The following is a 13,277-nucleotide window of genomic DNA, read 5'->3' on the forward strand; positions in this document are numbered from 1 at the left end:
CAAGAAGACTGGAGGTGGGCATTCTTGGGAGCCAAGTAGGAAGCTGCCACTCTATGGGTCATAAAGATTTTCAGTGATATTTCTCCATTGTTAAAAAATAGCATGGTCAGCCCTAGCCAGGTGGCACAGTTGGCTGGAGCATCATCCCATACACCAAACAATTGCTGGTTAGAACCCTACTCAGGGTGAGTACTGGAGGCAACCAATTGAGATCTCTCTCTCTCTCTCTCTCTCTCTCTCTCTCTCTCTCTCTCTCTCTCTCTTTTTCTCTCTCCCCCTCCCTTCTCCCTTCCTTTCTCTCTAAAAATCAATTAAAACATATCCTCAGATGAGGATTAAAAACAAAATAGCCTTATCAAACATTGAAAAAGTCTTCTCATTTTAGCTTTTACTTTTTTATTTTTGTTCCCTTCTATTGACTAATTTTGGGACCTAGAATTTCTAGAACAATTTTAAATAATGGTATCTAATAGGAAATCCTTATTTTAAAACTAGCTTCTTCTATTTCATTATTATGCAATGTGCTGATAGATGTTTTAAAGCATTTTTTAGCAAGGCAAATTTATTCATATGTATAAAGAAAATGTATGTTCTATCTCAGTCTTCTATTGTTAAAGCAAATTCGTTTGGGTTTCTGTCTCTTTTAGGTTAATGCTCAATCATTTTGAGTTCATTTCTCAGCCTCTAATTTTCCCTAAAATAATTTTGTGTTTGTAAGTGTGTGTGGGGTGGGGGGTATGGAAGGGTGATGATCTTTTGTTATTAAAGGAGAGAGAAATGTGGAAATTATGTTTAAATAGATACACTGTTGAACACAGTCACTGTCAGAATTACACAAGTTGAATAAAATTTTCTATTTTATATTGTCTAACATTTGGTGGAGTAACTTTAGCTTATCTGATCAGCAAACCAGTATTAGGAGTAGTTTTTTATCATTTCCTTTCTAATTATTAAGAATGTTTTTTAAGTATTTTATTATTTGTTATTAAATTCCATTTGTGCCAAAACCGGTTTGGCTCAGTGGATAGAGCATCTCCCTGCGGACTCAAGGGTCCCGGGTTCGATTCCGGTCAAGGGCATGTACCTTGGTTGCGGGCACATCCCCAGTAGGGGGTGTGCAAGAGGCAGCTGATCGATGTTTCTCTCTCATCGATGTTTCTAACTCTCTATCCCTCTCTCTTCCTCTCTGTAAAAAATCAATAAAATATATTTAAAAAAATTCCATTTGCATTTCTTTAGGATCAAATATGCCTATCTGTGCTCTTTTCACTTAGAATTATTGAGGGTCTTGGAAGAAATATGTAATCTGTTCTTATGCTCTGGAGAAAATAGAAATTGAATTATATGTCACATGTATGATGTTTAGAGTAGAACATGTCTTCCAAATTTGGCCTGACCATTTATTGTTTTAGATCCTCTAGAGTTGGTCTTCATGTATTTAACACCTACCTGCTCTATCAGCTGTGAGTTGTGCATTCCAGTCTACATTGCTCCCCGCCCACCTGTTCAACAGGTAACTAGAGCTGTGTGTCCTACACACTGTGGTATGATGTAGTCATTGTGTGAGCAGCAGCCATAGGAGAAGCAGAGGGGTATCCGCTGGATCTGTCAGAATAGTGGTCAGTAAACTCATTAGTCAACAGAGACAAATATCAACAGTACAGCGATTGAAATTTCTTTTGAGAGCCACATTTTTTAAACTTAAACGATATAGGTAGGTACATTGTTACTAACTTAATTAGGGTACTCCTAAGCTGGCCTTTGCTAAAAACTCAAGGGGCCAAAGAGCCGTGTGTGGCTCTCGAGCCTCGGTTTGCTGACCACTGGGTCAGAACAATGGGGATTTAAGTCATGATTGTTGCACAGGTGTTGAGGTTAGGGTTAGAGTTAGGGAGTGCGGAGGTAACCTGGAGATAACAGCTGGCGGCGGCATCCAGCCTTCCATGCTGTCTGGGAGGGCTCCCTGGGCAGGCCACCTTCCCAACTGTCATTGGTACCTCTGGCGCTCTGAGAAAAGACCTTTTGGAAGACATAAGATGAGTTGTAGAGCACCATAAGAAGGTGGACAGGAGCCGACTGTGATGGCTGTAGTGAGAAGTCACTGCTGTGACAATGGCGACAGGAATAAAAATGAGAAGGAAAGGCCCTTCCCTCATCTCCAGAATTCAGGCTCTCTGCAAAGGAGTCTGGGAAATAAGTGCAGGGTCCTGTTTCCCGTGTCACCAAGGAGCATAGTATAGAAGAAGGACAAAGTGACAAAGTGGAAGCAGTGTTTTACTTGGTCTTAATTATTTTTGACATGCAAATGTTCTACGTGAGTAGGTTGCAAGCTCATTTGTGATTTCTTTGGCAGGTTTGAAGTAACCCACGGAAACTGTTTTATGAGTTGGTCTGGACCTGAGGAAGAACTAAGTCAGATTCTTTTGGGCAGTTGGATCTGATGCTAATTGGCCCAGATGTGTGTTAAGCCCTGAAAAGGGGGGACAAGCAAAAACAAGAGAGAAACAATATGTAAAAATGACAACATCAACCATGATGCTGGAATGTCAAAGAGTGACTGTCTGATGCAGCCTGTCCCTGAGTTAAGGTGAAGCATTTGGGGCGTAGATGCAGGAGGAGGGGTGCAGAGGTGACATGGATTTCCTAGGAGAGATGCCCTCGAGGCCAGGCATTTGTCCCCTTCTGCTTCTTCTCATGGGTCACAGCCTGGAGCAGAGTTTTCTGACATCAGCACTGGACACTTGGAGCAGATAATTGTGCCTGAAGGTCATGGGGGGATGATTTTACTGAAAATTCTTTGTTTCTGCATGCCATGGTTCTTCCCAGTGCTCACACATTGTAGGGTGGTTGGTAGCGTCCCTGGCCTCAACCCACAGATGCCACTGGCATCCTTCTGATTGTCACAGCCAAAAGTATCTCCAGACATTACCAATTAGGTGTTGAATCAAAAGCATCTCCAGTTGAGAACTGTGGTTTACAGCATCTAAATCCTCCTGCAAATTTCCTTTGTTTGTTTGTTTCTAGTTTTTTGGACAATTCTTAGGGCTTAGGCTTGGCTCTAGGGCCATCGGGTTGAAGCTGACTTTGAATGAACCTGGGGAAAGTTTGGGTTATATACATGGATCAGGAGCCAAGCCAGACCGGATGCTTTCCTGTCTTGGGAACAGTGCCTATTGATTTATACTTGGGACTGAGAGAGAGAACAGTGTAGGTTTTCTGCATGACTGGGCTCCTCCAGGCCACAGAGGTACAGGGAAGTTATGGGGGTGGAAGCTAGGATTACTCATGTTCTGGCTGAAGAGATATAGCAAATTCTCTTTTTTTCTTAGTTTTTCCTTTTTTTTTTCTAATTTTTCAATTACAGTTGACATACAATATTATATTAGTTTCAGATGCACAGCAGAATGATTAGACATTTATATAATGTGCCAAGTGACACACACCCCCCGTAAGTCTAGTACCCACCTGGCATCATCCATAGTTATACAGTATTTTGGACTATACTAGGGACCCAGTGCATGAATTTGTGCACCTTGAAAGAAACTGTGGGCCCTGAGGTTGCGGTGGGCACAGGGGAGAGTCTCAGCCCATCCTTGGTGCCCCCACCTGGTCCCTCCCACCAGCAGCCCCACTCCCACCACTGCCGCCCCCACACACTGATGGTGATGGCCCCGCTTGCACCTGCTCACAGTGTGGAGTGATTGGGTCCAACACCAGCAGCGGGTGTGAGCAGCGGCTGCTGCCCTGATTGCCCCTCAGGAGCAGGAGGAGGTGGAGAAGCCCTGAGGCACCAAATGATCAGGGCCAGCACTGGGAGCAGGTGCGAGTGATGGGCAAGACCATGGCACATAGGAGCAAAGAATTTTCAGTAACCACCAGAGGCTCACCCCAATGACAGTGACCAGTGCACTGCCTTGGTCTGGTGCCCCTGCCGTCTCATTACAGCCGACACCCACCATATTCCACACTCTGCTGCTGACACCTACTATGTTCCACACGCACCCCCTGGTGGTCAGCACATGTCATAGCAACCAGTTGTTTGGTTGTTATGCCGTTCAGTCTATTTGCATATTAGCATTTTATATAGAGAGATTCCCTAGGGCTAGGCTGTACTTTACATTATACTAGGTGAACTAAGTCAGACCCAGAAAGACAAATACTGTGTGATCGTGAATGCAGGATCTAAAACAGTGGCACTCATAGTAAGAGAGAAGAGAGCAGGGGATGGGTGAGGGTGGGGGTGGTAGGAATTAGAGAGATAGTGGTCAAAGGGCACAAACTCTCAGTTAAAAGGTGGCTGACTTCTGGAGACAGAAGAAAAAAATATTCATTGATTATATCTTCTCCCCAGGACCAAGGGAGGCTCAGTGACTTTTCACCCAAAAGAAAACTCTAACAATGATGGTTTCTCTACACCAAGTAACTAAAACCATTTCTAAGTAGAACAAATGGGTGACTGATGTGTGGGGCAAACCTTCGGTGGCTATTGTCGGTAAAATAGTGTCACACCTCCTCTGGCAAAGAAGGACATATTCTCATCCCTGTTCTCATAATTATTCTCAAATTATTCTCATAATTCCTGGAACTATGACTATGTCACCTGACACAGCCAAGGAGTTGAAGGTAGGGTTAAAGTTGACAATCACGTTGCCTTAAAGCAGGGAGATTATCCAGCTTACCCAGATGGGCTGATGGCATCACAGGGGTCCCAAAGGGGAGTGGAGGTAGCAGAGGAGTGTTAGGAGGTGAGAAGGAGGGATGCCCATCACTGGATTTAAAGATGGCTGAAGCCTGGTGGCTGCTGACGAAAAGCAGCAACTCCCCATTAATGTCAAGAATGTGGAGGAGCCGAAACTGGTTTGGCTCAGTGGATAGAGCGTCGGTCTGCGGATTGAAAGGTCCCAGGTTCGATTCTGGTCACGGACATGTACATTGGTTGCGGGCACATCCCCGGTAGGACATGTGCAGGAGGCAGCTGGTCGATGTTTCTCTCTCATCGATGTTTCTAGCTCTCTATCCCTCTTCCTTCCTCTTTGTAAAAAATCAATAAAATAAAAAAAAAAGAATGTGGAGAAAGGAGTCTCCAGAAAGGGATGCAGCCTTGACTACTGAGTCTTAATTTTGCCCTGAGCTACAGGTCAAACTTCTGCCCTACAGAACTCCTTGTTGTGCCTCAAGCCTTTGGGTCTGTGGTCATTTTCAGAGTGAGCAAAGGAAGCTGAGGCCCTGGTTCCCAGGGGGAGGGAAGTTTAGTGACCAAGCCCAGTGAAAGGTGGACCCAAGGAATCCAGTCTCAGCCAGGAGCACATGGAGAGGCCCTGAGTGCTCACTGCCATGGGGAAGCATGAGGACAGGGTATTTTCTCAGCTGTGACTCTGTCCCTGGTGCAGGATTCTGATGATGGCTCACTGACTGGAGGGGGGGGTCTTACTGCAGGGTACCTGTGGGCTGCCCTTCATCAGGGACAGAGACCCATGGAACAAGGTTGAGCATCTTCCCAAGGCAAAAGCAGCCACCCCGGTGAAGGCTGAAGGTTCCGGGGCCAGGCACAAAGTGTGGGGCGAATGAAAGTGTCCCCATGAAGCCTGGAGCTCAGCCAGGTGCTCATGAAGACCAGAAGACCAGACAGAAAAATGCAACCAGACAGCAATGCAGCAAGATAGAGCACATGGGTGTGCACAGTGGCTTTGTGTTTGCAAGTGCTTCTTTATTATTTATTGAGGACTCAGCGAGAATCCCTGTGAAAGACAAGACAGAGAGCAGGAGATGGAGATGGAGAACCAGATAATGAAACATCCAAACAAGCAAGACCCTCTGAAAGGCCTCAGTACTGAGGAGGTGTCGTCGGGTCGATCTGCGGTTGGTGCCCCAGGGGCAGGCAGCACGGCTGGCCGCTTAGGCATCTCCCAGAGTGGATTTCTGTTTCAAGGCAGAATTCTTGGCAGGAGCCGTTTGGACGCTCACAGATCTCCTTGAATTTGCCCCTGGCTGCACAGAAAAGAGGGTTATTGTAACTATTGATTTGTCTCCCTGAATGTCTATTGAAGCACATGGAGGGGGAGCGTGTCTGGAACTAATATTGTGTGGATTGCTGTTGCTGTTTTTGATTCCTTAAACCAACACTTAAAAATCCGCTTTCACACAAAGATTTAGATTCTTGGCATTTGTGGGGAATGTGGCAATGCTGGGTGTGTCTAAGTAACAACAGGCCAGGCTGGGGAGCTGTGCCCCGCTGGAAGTTCCAGGCAGATGCACCAGCTTCTCCCAGCCCTTCTCACTCCCGAGTAGCTCCTCGTGCTGATGTGCACGTTGGGTTTTGTTTTAAATCAGCCCTGGACTGCTAATGATAGTAAGAGGTATCAAAGCCAGCATGTGTTGGTCTCTTTATTCTGGAACCAAAGGCCAATTCTTGGATAGCTTCTCATCATTATAGAGCATTTATATACATCCAGAAAATGCCTCTTGAAACCAAGATGCAATACATTGAATGTAACTCTTCAATGTTCACAAAGCCATCAGTTAATGGCTATGAAGATCAAATATGTAACACCATATTTTTACCTTATAGACGAATTCAGAAATAACTTAAGGGTATGTTGTTGTTGTTTTAAATCAGTGACCATTGTCATTGTTGAGCACTGTGTAGAAACCACTTGGAATCGGAGCTTTTCATTCCCTGGGCCGCACATCTCTTCCTTCTATCTGCTACCAGCTCAACTACTGTGTAGATGGGCCGCAATGACATTGGGCTAGAACTGGCCTGCTGCCACTAGAAGGGTCATCTGAGGTTAGTATATGAGAAGATGAAGCACTGGCATGTCCTGTGACATGTGAGAAGTCACTCTGGGACGTCCCTCTGTTGGGGCACATCTTGCATTCTATTCTGCTGTCCTGCCTCCACCTGACCCCACTGCTGGGTGATGAACACCTTACTCTTTTCTGTATGTACATCCCAGAGCCCAGCTCAAGGGCATATCACAGGCATTCAGCCAACGGTTATGCAATGCTTAGTTAATGCAGAGCTATTTTCTATCCTTTAGTATGTTGGTACAGAAATGTGTTGTCACTTTGGTGGCACACATCTTGGAGCTAAGTGTGCAGTTTTGTGGCAGTTGACAACTGAACATTTCCTTTTGAATCACAAAGGAGCTCTGTAAAAATATGACCCACTGTTACCTGTGTGTGTAAGAAGCCAGGTCACATTCAGGGTATTTTTCTTACTTTTTTGGCCATTCATTCCCTTATACTAGTAGAGTGTGGGGTAGTCACACACTCCACACATATACAGAGACACACATGCACACACATGGACACACATGCAGACTGGCACTGAGGGAGAGAGTCAAGTGGAAACCATGGACAGAGAGCCTCAAGCACTCTTAGTACTAAATAGATGCCATGGTTCTGACTCCGTCAGGTCCTGTAAGGCTCAGGATCTGGGCTCTCAAATAATGCATTGCTCTTGATTTGCCTTTCTTTTGGTTGTTTTCTCATAGGTCCCATGCAGAAAACCTCTCCTCCACCACATGCTAATGCCGTGCTTGGGGCTTGCTTTCTGTTCCCTGGCAGTGAAGGTGGCTGACTCATGACTTTGTGGAAGTGAAGGGCCATCACATCTTCTTTCCCTCACATGCTGCTTCATAGTAAGGGTGCACAGTGATGCTTAATTAGCAGATTGACTGCCCTGTTGCCACTAGAAGGGTCCTCTGAGGTTAGTACATGAGAAGAGAAATGGAACTGTTGTCTCACCTCCAGTCTCCCCTGACTGCAACCTCCCTGTCTACTTCCTCCAGAGTAGTTCTCAAATCGAGTTGAAATTTGCCTCACAAGCTGCACCCACAACCCCCCAAACCTGAAGTACTATCTACCTGTTCACAGTATTCCTTTAAAACACAGATTTAGACAGGCAAGTTTGGATTCACCAAGAATAGGCATGCCCCCCCAGTATATTTTCATGCCTATTTTGAAAAATTGGGGACGTTTCCTTTTTCAAACAACAGAAAGCATAACAACCAACAATTACTTAAAATATAAGAGGATTGTCCACATTTCCACACGTCTGACTACTTGGATACTCCTTCCTGACCCTTGAGGGCCTGAATTCTCAGGAAAAGATAAGATATTCCACTAGATGTAGAACAATAGGTTGCTTATTCCTCTTTGGATCTACACACCCAGGTTGTAGGAAATTTCCTGATCTATCTTGGGTGTCTGGTCATCTCCTTGGGTGAAAGCAAGGAGATTCCCACAGATGCCTCACACCTGGGATGCACCTGTGCATGCTGAGTGCGGGAAGATACACTTTAGTGCAGTGTTGTCTCTGATCCCTTTGTTTAACTTCTACTTCAGAAGACTAGACATTGAAAAGGAAGAGGAAAAGCCAAGGGTGGAGATGGAGCATCACTAGGCAGAGCCAAAGCCAGGGACCAACATTATGGAGGCACAAGTTGGAGAATTCTTAGATGCACAGTACACCTTTCAAATACTACCCCCCCCCTCACTAATCCCTTCCTGGGGTCCTACAGCTCTGGTGTAGCTCTCAGGCCATCATCTTAGGGTAACTCGGCCTTTGCAGATCTTTTGCTGAAAGTAAGTGGAGGAGTTTTGGAGGTCAAGTTTAGTAGACTAACACACCATTTTTGTTTTGTTTTGTTTGTTATCTAGGTCTAGAAACTGCTAGTAAATTTGCCTAATTAATTTTATTTTTAGAAATGGAGCAGATAAGGTTTCAAGCACTTGAAACATCCTCAATTTCATTTCATCTGAGAGTGGCTACGGAGAGCTAATGAGACATGGCTGCAGGTAAGTGGCTAAGGGCTCTCAGCCAACAGGTCTTCCAAGTTTGCTATGAGACCCTCCTCAGGGCACAGGTAACAGACTTCTGCTCTGAGCACTGGATCCCCACGAGGTCCAGGCACTTCACCCTTACCATGGCTTCTGCGAAGCTGATTTGGTTACCTGGTGGAACTTGGCTCATAGAGAGAAGAATGGTACAGAGGAAGACAGCAATCCTCATGGCTTCCGAGAGGAGAAAGCTTGGCTTCGTTTCCAGGAGGCACAGAAAACTTCCGTCTGCGGTTATCACACCAGCGGAATGTCTGTGTCTGGGTATTAAGTGCCTTTCCATACCTCATTAGGGATGTTCCTGGACAGAGAGGTCCTATGAAGACACAATGGCCTTCATAAGGAGACCAAAAATCCTTGTTTTTTTGGACACTTGGTTCATTAGGAGGATGTGGGTGCACAGTTTTGACCAGAAATCCTTGTGAAATGGGAACATAAGGTACAAACATTTTGGCAACAGATTAAGGTCTATGAACAAAGAGTTATCTGTATTAAGTTACAATGAGCCAGACGATGTTGAGAAACCAGCCAATTTAGTCAGTGACTAGATACTTTGTTAGTGAACACTTCCTGGGATTTATTAGCCCTGCGAATAATTAATGCCCTCCCCCCACACACACACACACTACTCCTGGTCTGAATGCCCAGGTGCTCTGCTCCCATATAGTGCTCACTGTACCATGTTAGTTTGCTGAACATACACTTACCTCCCCCTTTATATGTGAGCTTCTTATTTGCCAGGACCATGCTTTCCTCCCCAGAGCTGATTAGACTCGTGCGTCCTGCAGTCATATCCTCCCAGGTCCTCCTCATCAGCTGTCAAAGTGCAGGGCAGCGAGATGATGAACATGGAGGCAGTGATTCTGGATTTAAGTTCTAATTCTCTAGACCTGCTGCTAATGAGAGGTCTGGTCCTCCTCAAATCTCAGCGGCATCTGTTGAATGTAGATCAGTAGGCTCTCAATCATTACTGTGCATAAAACCAACTGGGAAAGTGGCTTCCAAATGCACACTTAGATCCACTCCAAGAAGATTAGTTTGGTCAGGTGGAGGGAGCCTGGAAGTCTGCATTTTTAACAAATTTCCCAGGTAGCGATTATGAAATTTATCCTTGAATACTTACTGGAAAATGTTAACTTAGATCATCTCTAGGCTTCTTTCTAGCTCTAATATTAGCATATTCTAAGTTCTCTGACTTAGAATAAATGTCATGTTTGGCTTTTACTAGTATGAGTGTTAGGAACAGTGTGTGTGTGTGTGTGTGTGTGTGTGTGTGTGTGTAAGTGTGTGTTTTCAGCATGGAAAGGAGAAACACACACCTTAATCCATGCATAATTTGGATTCTAGTTTTATAAGGAATAGTCAGGGATCGGCCTGGGTGAATAAGATGACAGACCAATTTGGAAGAAGGCTATTGCAGTAATCAAAGTTCAGTGAGGCTCCAAACTGTACAGAGAAAAGGGAGGGAAGATGTTTGCAATACAAATTATAGGGGTGTAATGACATACGAAAAAAGTGGGCACATGCGAATAACCCAGTCTGCTTGCCCTGAGTGCCGAGGTATAGGGCAACAGCTTTGGTTCAGATCTGGAACAGTGAGTGCATTTTACTGGAACCCCAACATGGCTCTCGCTAATCTCCATCCTGTGCGCATGCCCTTGTGTCACCCTCTTCGCACTGAAGGAGATGGTACGTGTAAGAAATGGAACGGTGCCCAAATGATGGGGTCAGTCCCAGGGCTCAATCATCAGGGATGTTACGGGAACCCTCCCTCTGGGTGAAATATGCTTACATTTCATGAAGGTACTCAAGCAAGAGGGTGGGTGTGTCCACGTAGTTAGAAACTAAAGCCCCTTGCTAACAGCCTTTTGAGTGTGACATCTCAAAGGAAGATCCTCCAGACCAAGCCAAACTGGGCTGCCTGATCCTCGTCTCTGTGCCTTCCAGCAGCACCAGCATTTCTGTGGCACCCACCGAAATGTAGAACCTTCCAGAGGCTTGGGTGGGCTTTGGAAGCCATCACTGCACACCTATTTTAGAAAACATCAGGTCCAAGGGGCCCGAGGTAGAAAATTTTCCAGTCTTTCCAGGACCTGGGCCGCCAAGTTGAACTAGAAACACATTTGCTTAGACATAGCTGATGAGTTTCCTGGAATGATCAAGTCCTCGCTGGATGCAGGGATAAGCTCAGGTCCACAGGGCAGATTCGCAGGGCAGATTCGGGGAGAGCATCTCTGTTTAGGCTCAGCCTCTGCAAACATTCAGAAGTGCCCTCAAGGGCCCAGCAACCACTTCCCCTGGCCTGAGGCCAAAGCGAGGGCATCCCTGCCCTGCAGGAGCCAACACAAAACTTTCTAAGTCAACTTAGAAACTGCTCCTGGGATGGCATGGACAGCAGTGAATAGCACCTGGGACACTTCCAGGGGGCCAGACCACCGGTTCCTATTTGGAATGACAGGAGAGGGTGTCCTATCCTCCAATTTTTCTAGTCAATTTTACACTCTGGGAACTGTCATTATTGACAATGAGCATCTTTTGATGCCTGAGTTCTGGGAATGGTGTAAGTCCCCTCCAGCATACAGAAAGGCTTTATTCAGCTGCACTAAAGGCACAGTGAAGGTGACCCACCACCTGAGCAACAGCCAAATTCTGTCTCCCAGCGACAGCAAGAACGACTGCTGCTGGCCCCCTGCTGGCCAGGCGGCACACAGACCATGCCTTGAACAGACCCTGCAGAGAGGTAGAACCTATCTGTCCTGACAGGAAGGGCCTGGCAGATGCCCCAGGTGGAAGAGGGCAGTTACATGGTGAGTGCTAAGGTAGTTCTGGGGCTGAGAGTTCCCTGAAGGCAGCGCTGCTGTGTGGGACAGATGTGGCTCTGGAGCGCCTGCCTTCCTCACAGGGAGCTCTGCCAACCAGGCAGCTGAGGGAAGTACTGAGAACTGCCCAGTGCCCTGTGGCATCCAGAATTAGAGTCCTCAGACCTCTATCCAGTGTTCCTCTCTTCCAGGAGTTCATGCCCAAGACCCCATGCTTACCACGCCCTCCTTAGAGCTGGACTAAGGAGGGGAAAGATGGAGGGGCAGGCTATGTCTGGTGACTCTCACTTCCAGCTGTGGGATGTGTAAAAACGTGGAACTCCAGACAATGCTGAGGAAAGACACGTAGACATAGCCTATTCTATTTGTCAGGTTAATATGTATTTAAAATGGGACTTACTAGTATCAAACTGGCATTTGAACTTGTAATTTATTTTGTAAGAAATTGAGTCCATACACAGAGCTATCAAAATATAATGTAAACTGGAAGCTATGAGATTAATGTGTACCTGTGCAAATGGCTAGGGAAACTCTGGGTAATGTACCCACCTAGAGAGTCTGAATCTTTCCAGCAGCATATTGACCTGAAATGCAAATTTTCAATATCATAGAGCTATTTTAGTGGAAACAATTATAGGGAATATTCTCTTGGCCTTGTACATTTTAGTTATTATTGGTCACTGTAAATGTATTTAAAATTGTTGTAATGTAAATAAAGCTCTCTCAAATATGATATTCTACAGGAACTTTGATTTCTAAACATTGCTGATCTTTTTAAAAATTAATTTATCCATTCACCAGAGCATAAAGAGGATCTTGGTTGGACCTGTGGCTTATTAGATATAAAGAGTCTTGGGCACAGCCCAGCTCCACTGCATCACTACATGCATGTCAGCAATGACTCCACAGTCTGCACACACATTAAAGTGTGATCAACATGGCATTTAGATCAATTCTTAATTTGGGTTACACTGGAACCACTTGATGAGAGATAAAAACTACTGATGTCTGGATCCTTCTCTCAGAAGTATAAGTTCAGCAAGTTCTTGTGTGAGTCCTGAGCATTGGAGCTGTTAAACACGTTCTAGATCATTCTAATTCTCTAATCAGGGAACTTGCAAACAATACCCTTGTGCACCCCAGAGGAATCACTTCAGTTGAATTTTTGCCTCACAAAGCTCACACTGTGTATAAACCAGAAATACAGAAGGTTTGATGGAGAAGGTGGGTCAGAGGCTGAAGGGTTTACAGGGACTCCCATGTAAAGAAAGGCAGATGAGGAAAAACTAAATGGGGGAAGACTTCAGATATCTGGATTCTTTGAACTCAAATCATGTACAGTCTTGGCTCCTTAATCTGTGTTCAGGTCCACATAGACCTGAGGATGAGGAGTGCGATGGTAAAGGACCTCAGACCTAGAGACCTGGGGGAGCAGTGGCATGGACCCCAGAGTGTATACTGTCCCCCCTGCCTAAGAGAATGTTATTCTCCAGAACTTAAATCCATTTGAGTCTAAATATTTTTTAAAAATCAAAGCTGGAGAAACTTGTATTAGACATTAGAAAACCAGAAGGGTTCTTCTTTGGAAATACCTTTAAGATATTTCTGCAGCAT

At 45.3% G+C, this 13,277-nt stretch overlaps 1 protein-coding gene across 1 annotated transcript; it reads right to left on the bottom strand.

Annotated features, from left to right (window-relative positions):
- Positions 1-5,662: 5,662 nt before the first annotated feature.
- Positions 5,663-9,778, bottom strand: DEFB108B (defensin beta 108B). Its single transcript, XM_028161088.2, has 3 exons — positions 9,552-9,778; positions 8,959-9,160; positions 5,663-5,988 (listed from the first exon to the last, which is right to left on the bottom strand). Exons 2-3 carry the CDS (start codon positions 9,125-9,127, stop codon positions 5,825-5,827), a joined length of 333 nt encoding a protein of 110 aa, XP_028016889.2. The 5' UTR covers positions 9,128-9,160; positions 9,552-9,778; the 3' UTR covers positions 5,663-5,824.
- Between the last annotated feature and the right edge of the window lie 3,499 nt (positions 9,779-13,277).

This window comes from Eptesicus fuscus, chromosome 8, assembly GCF_027574615.1.
Source record: "Eptesicus fuscus isolate TK198812 chromosome 8, DD_ASM_mEF_20220401, whole genome shotgun sequence".
Lineage (NCBI taxonomy): Eukaryota > Metazoa > Chordata > Mammalia > Chiroptera > Vespertilionidae > Eptesicus > Eptesicus fuscus.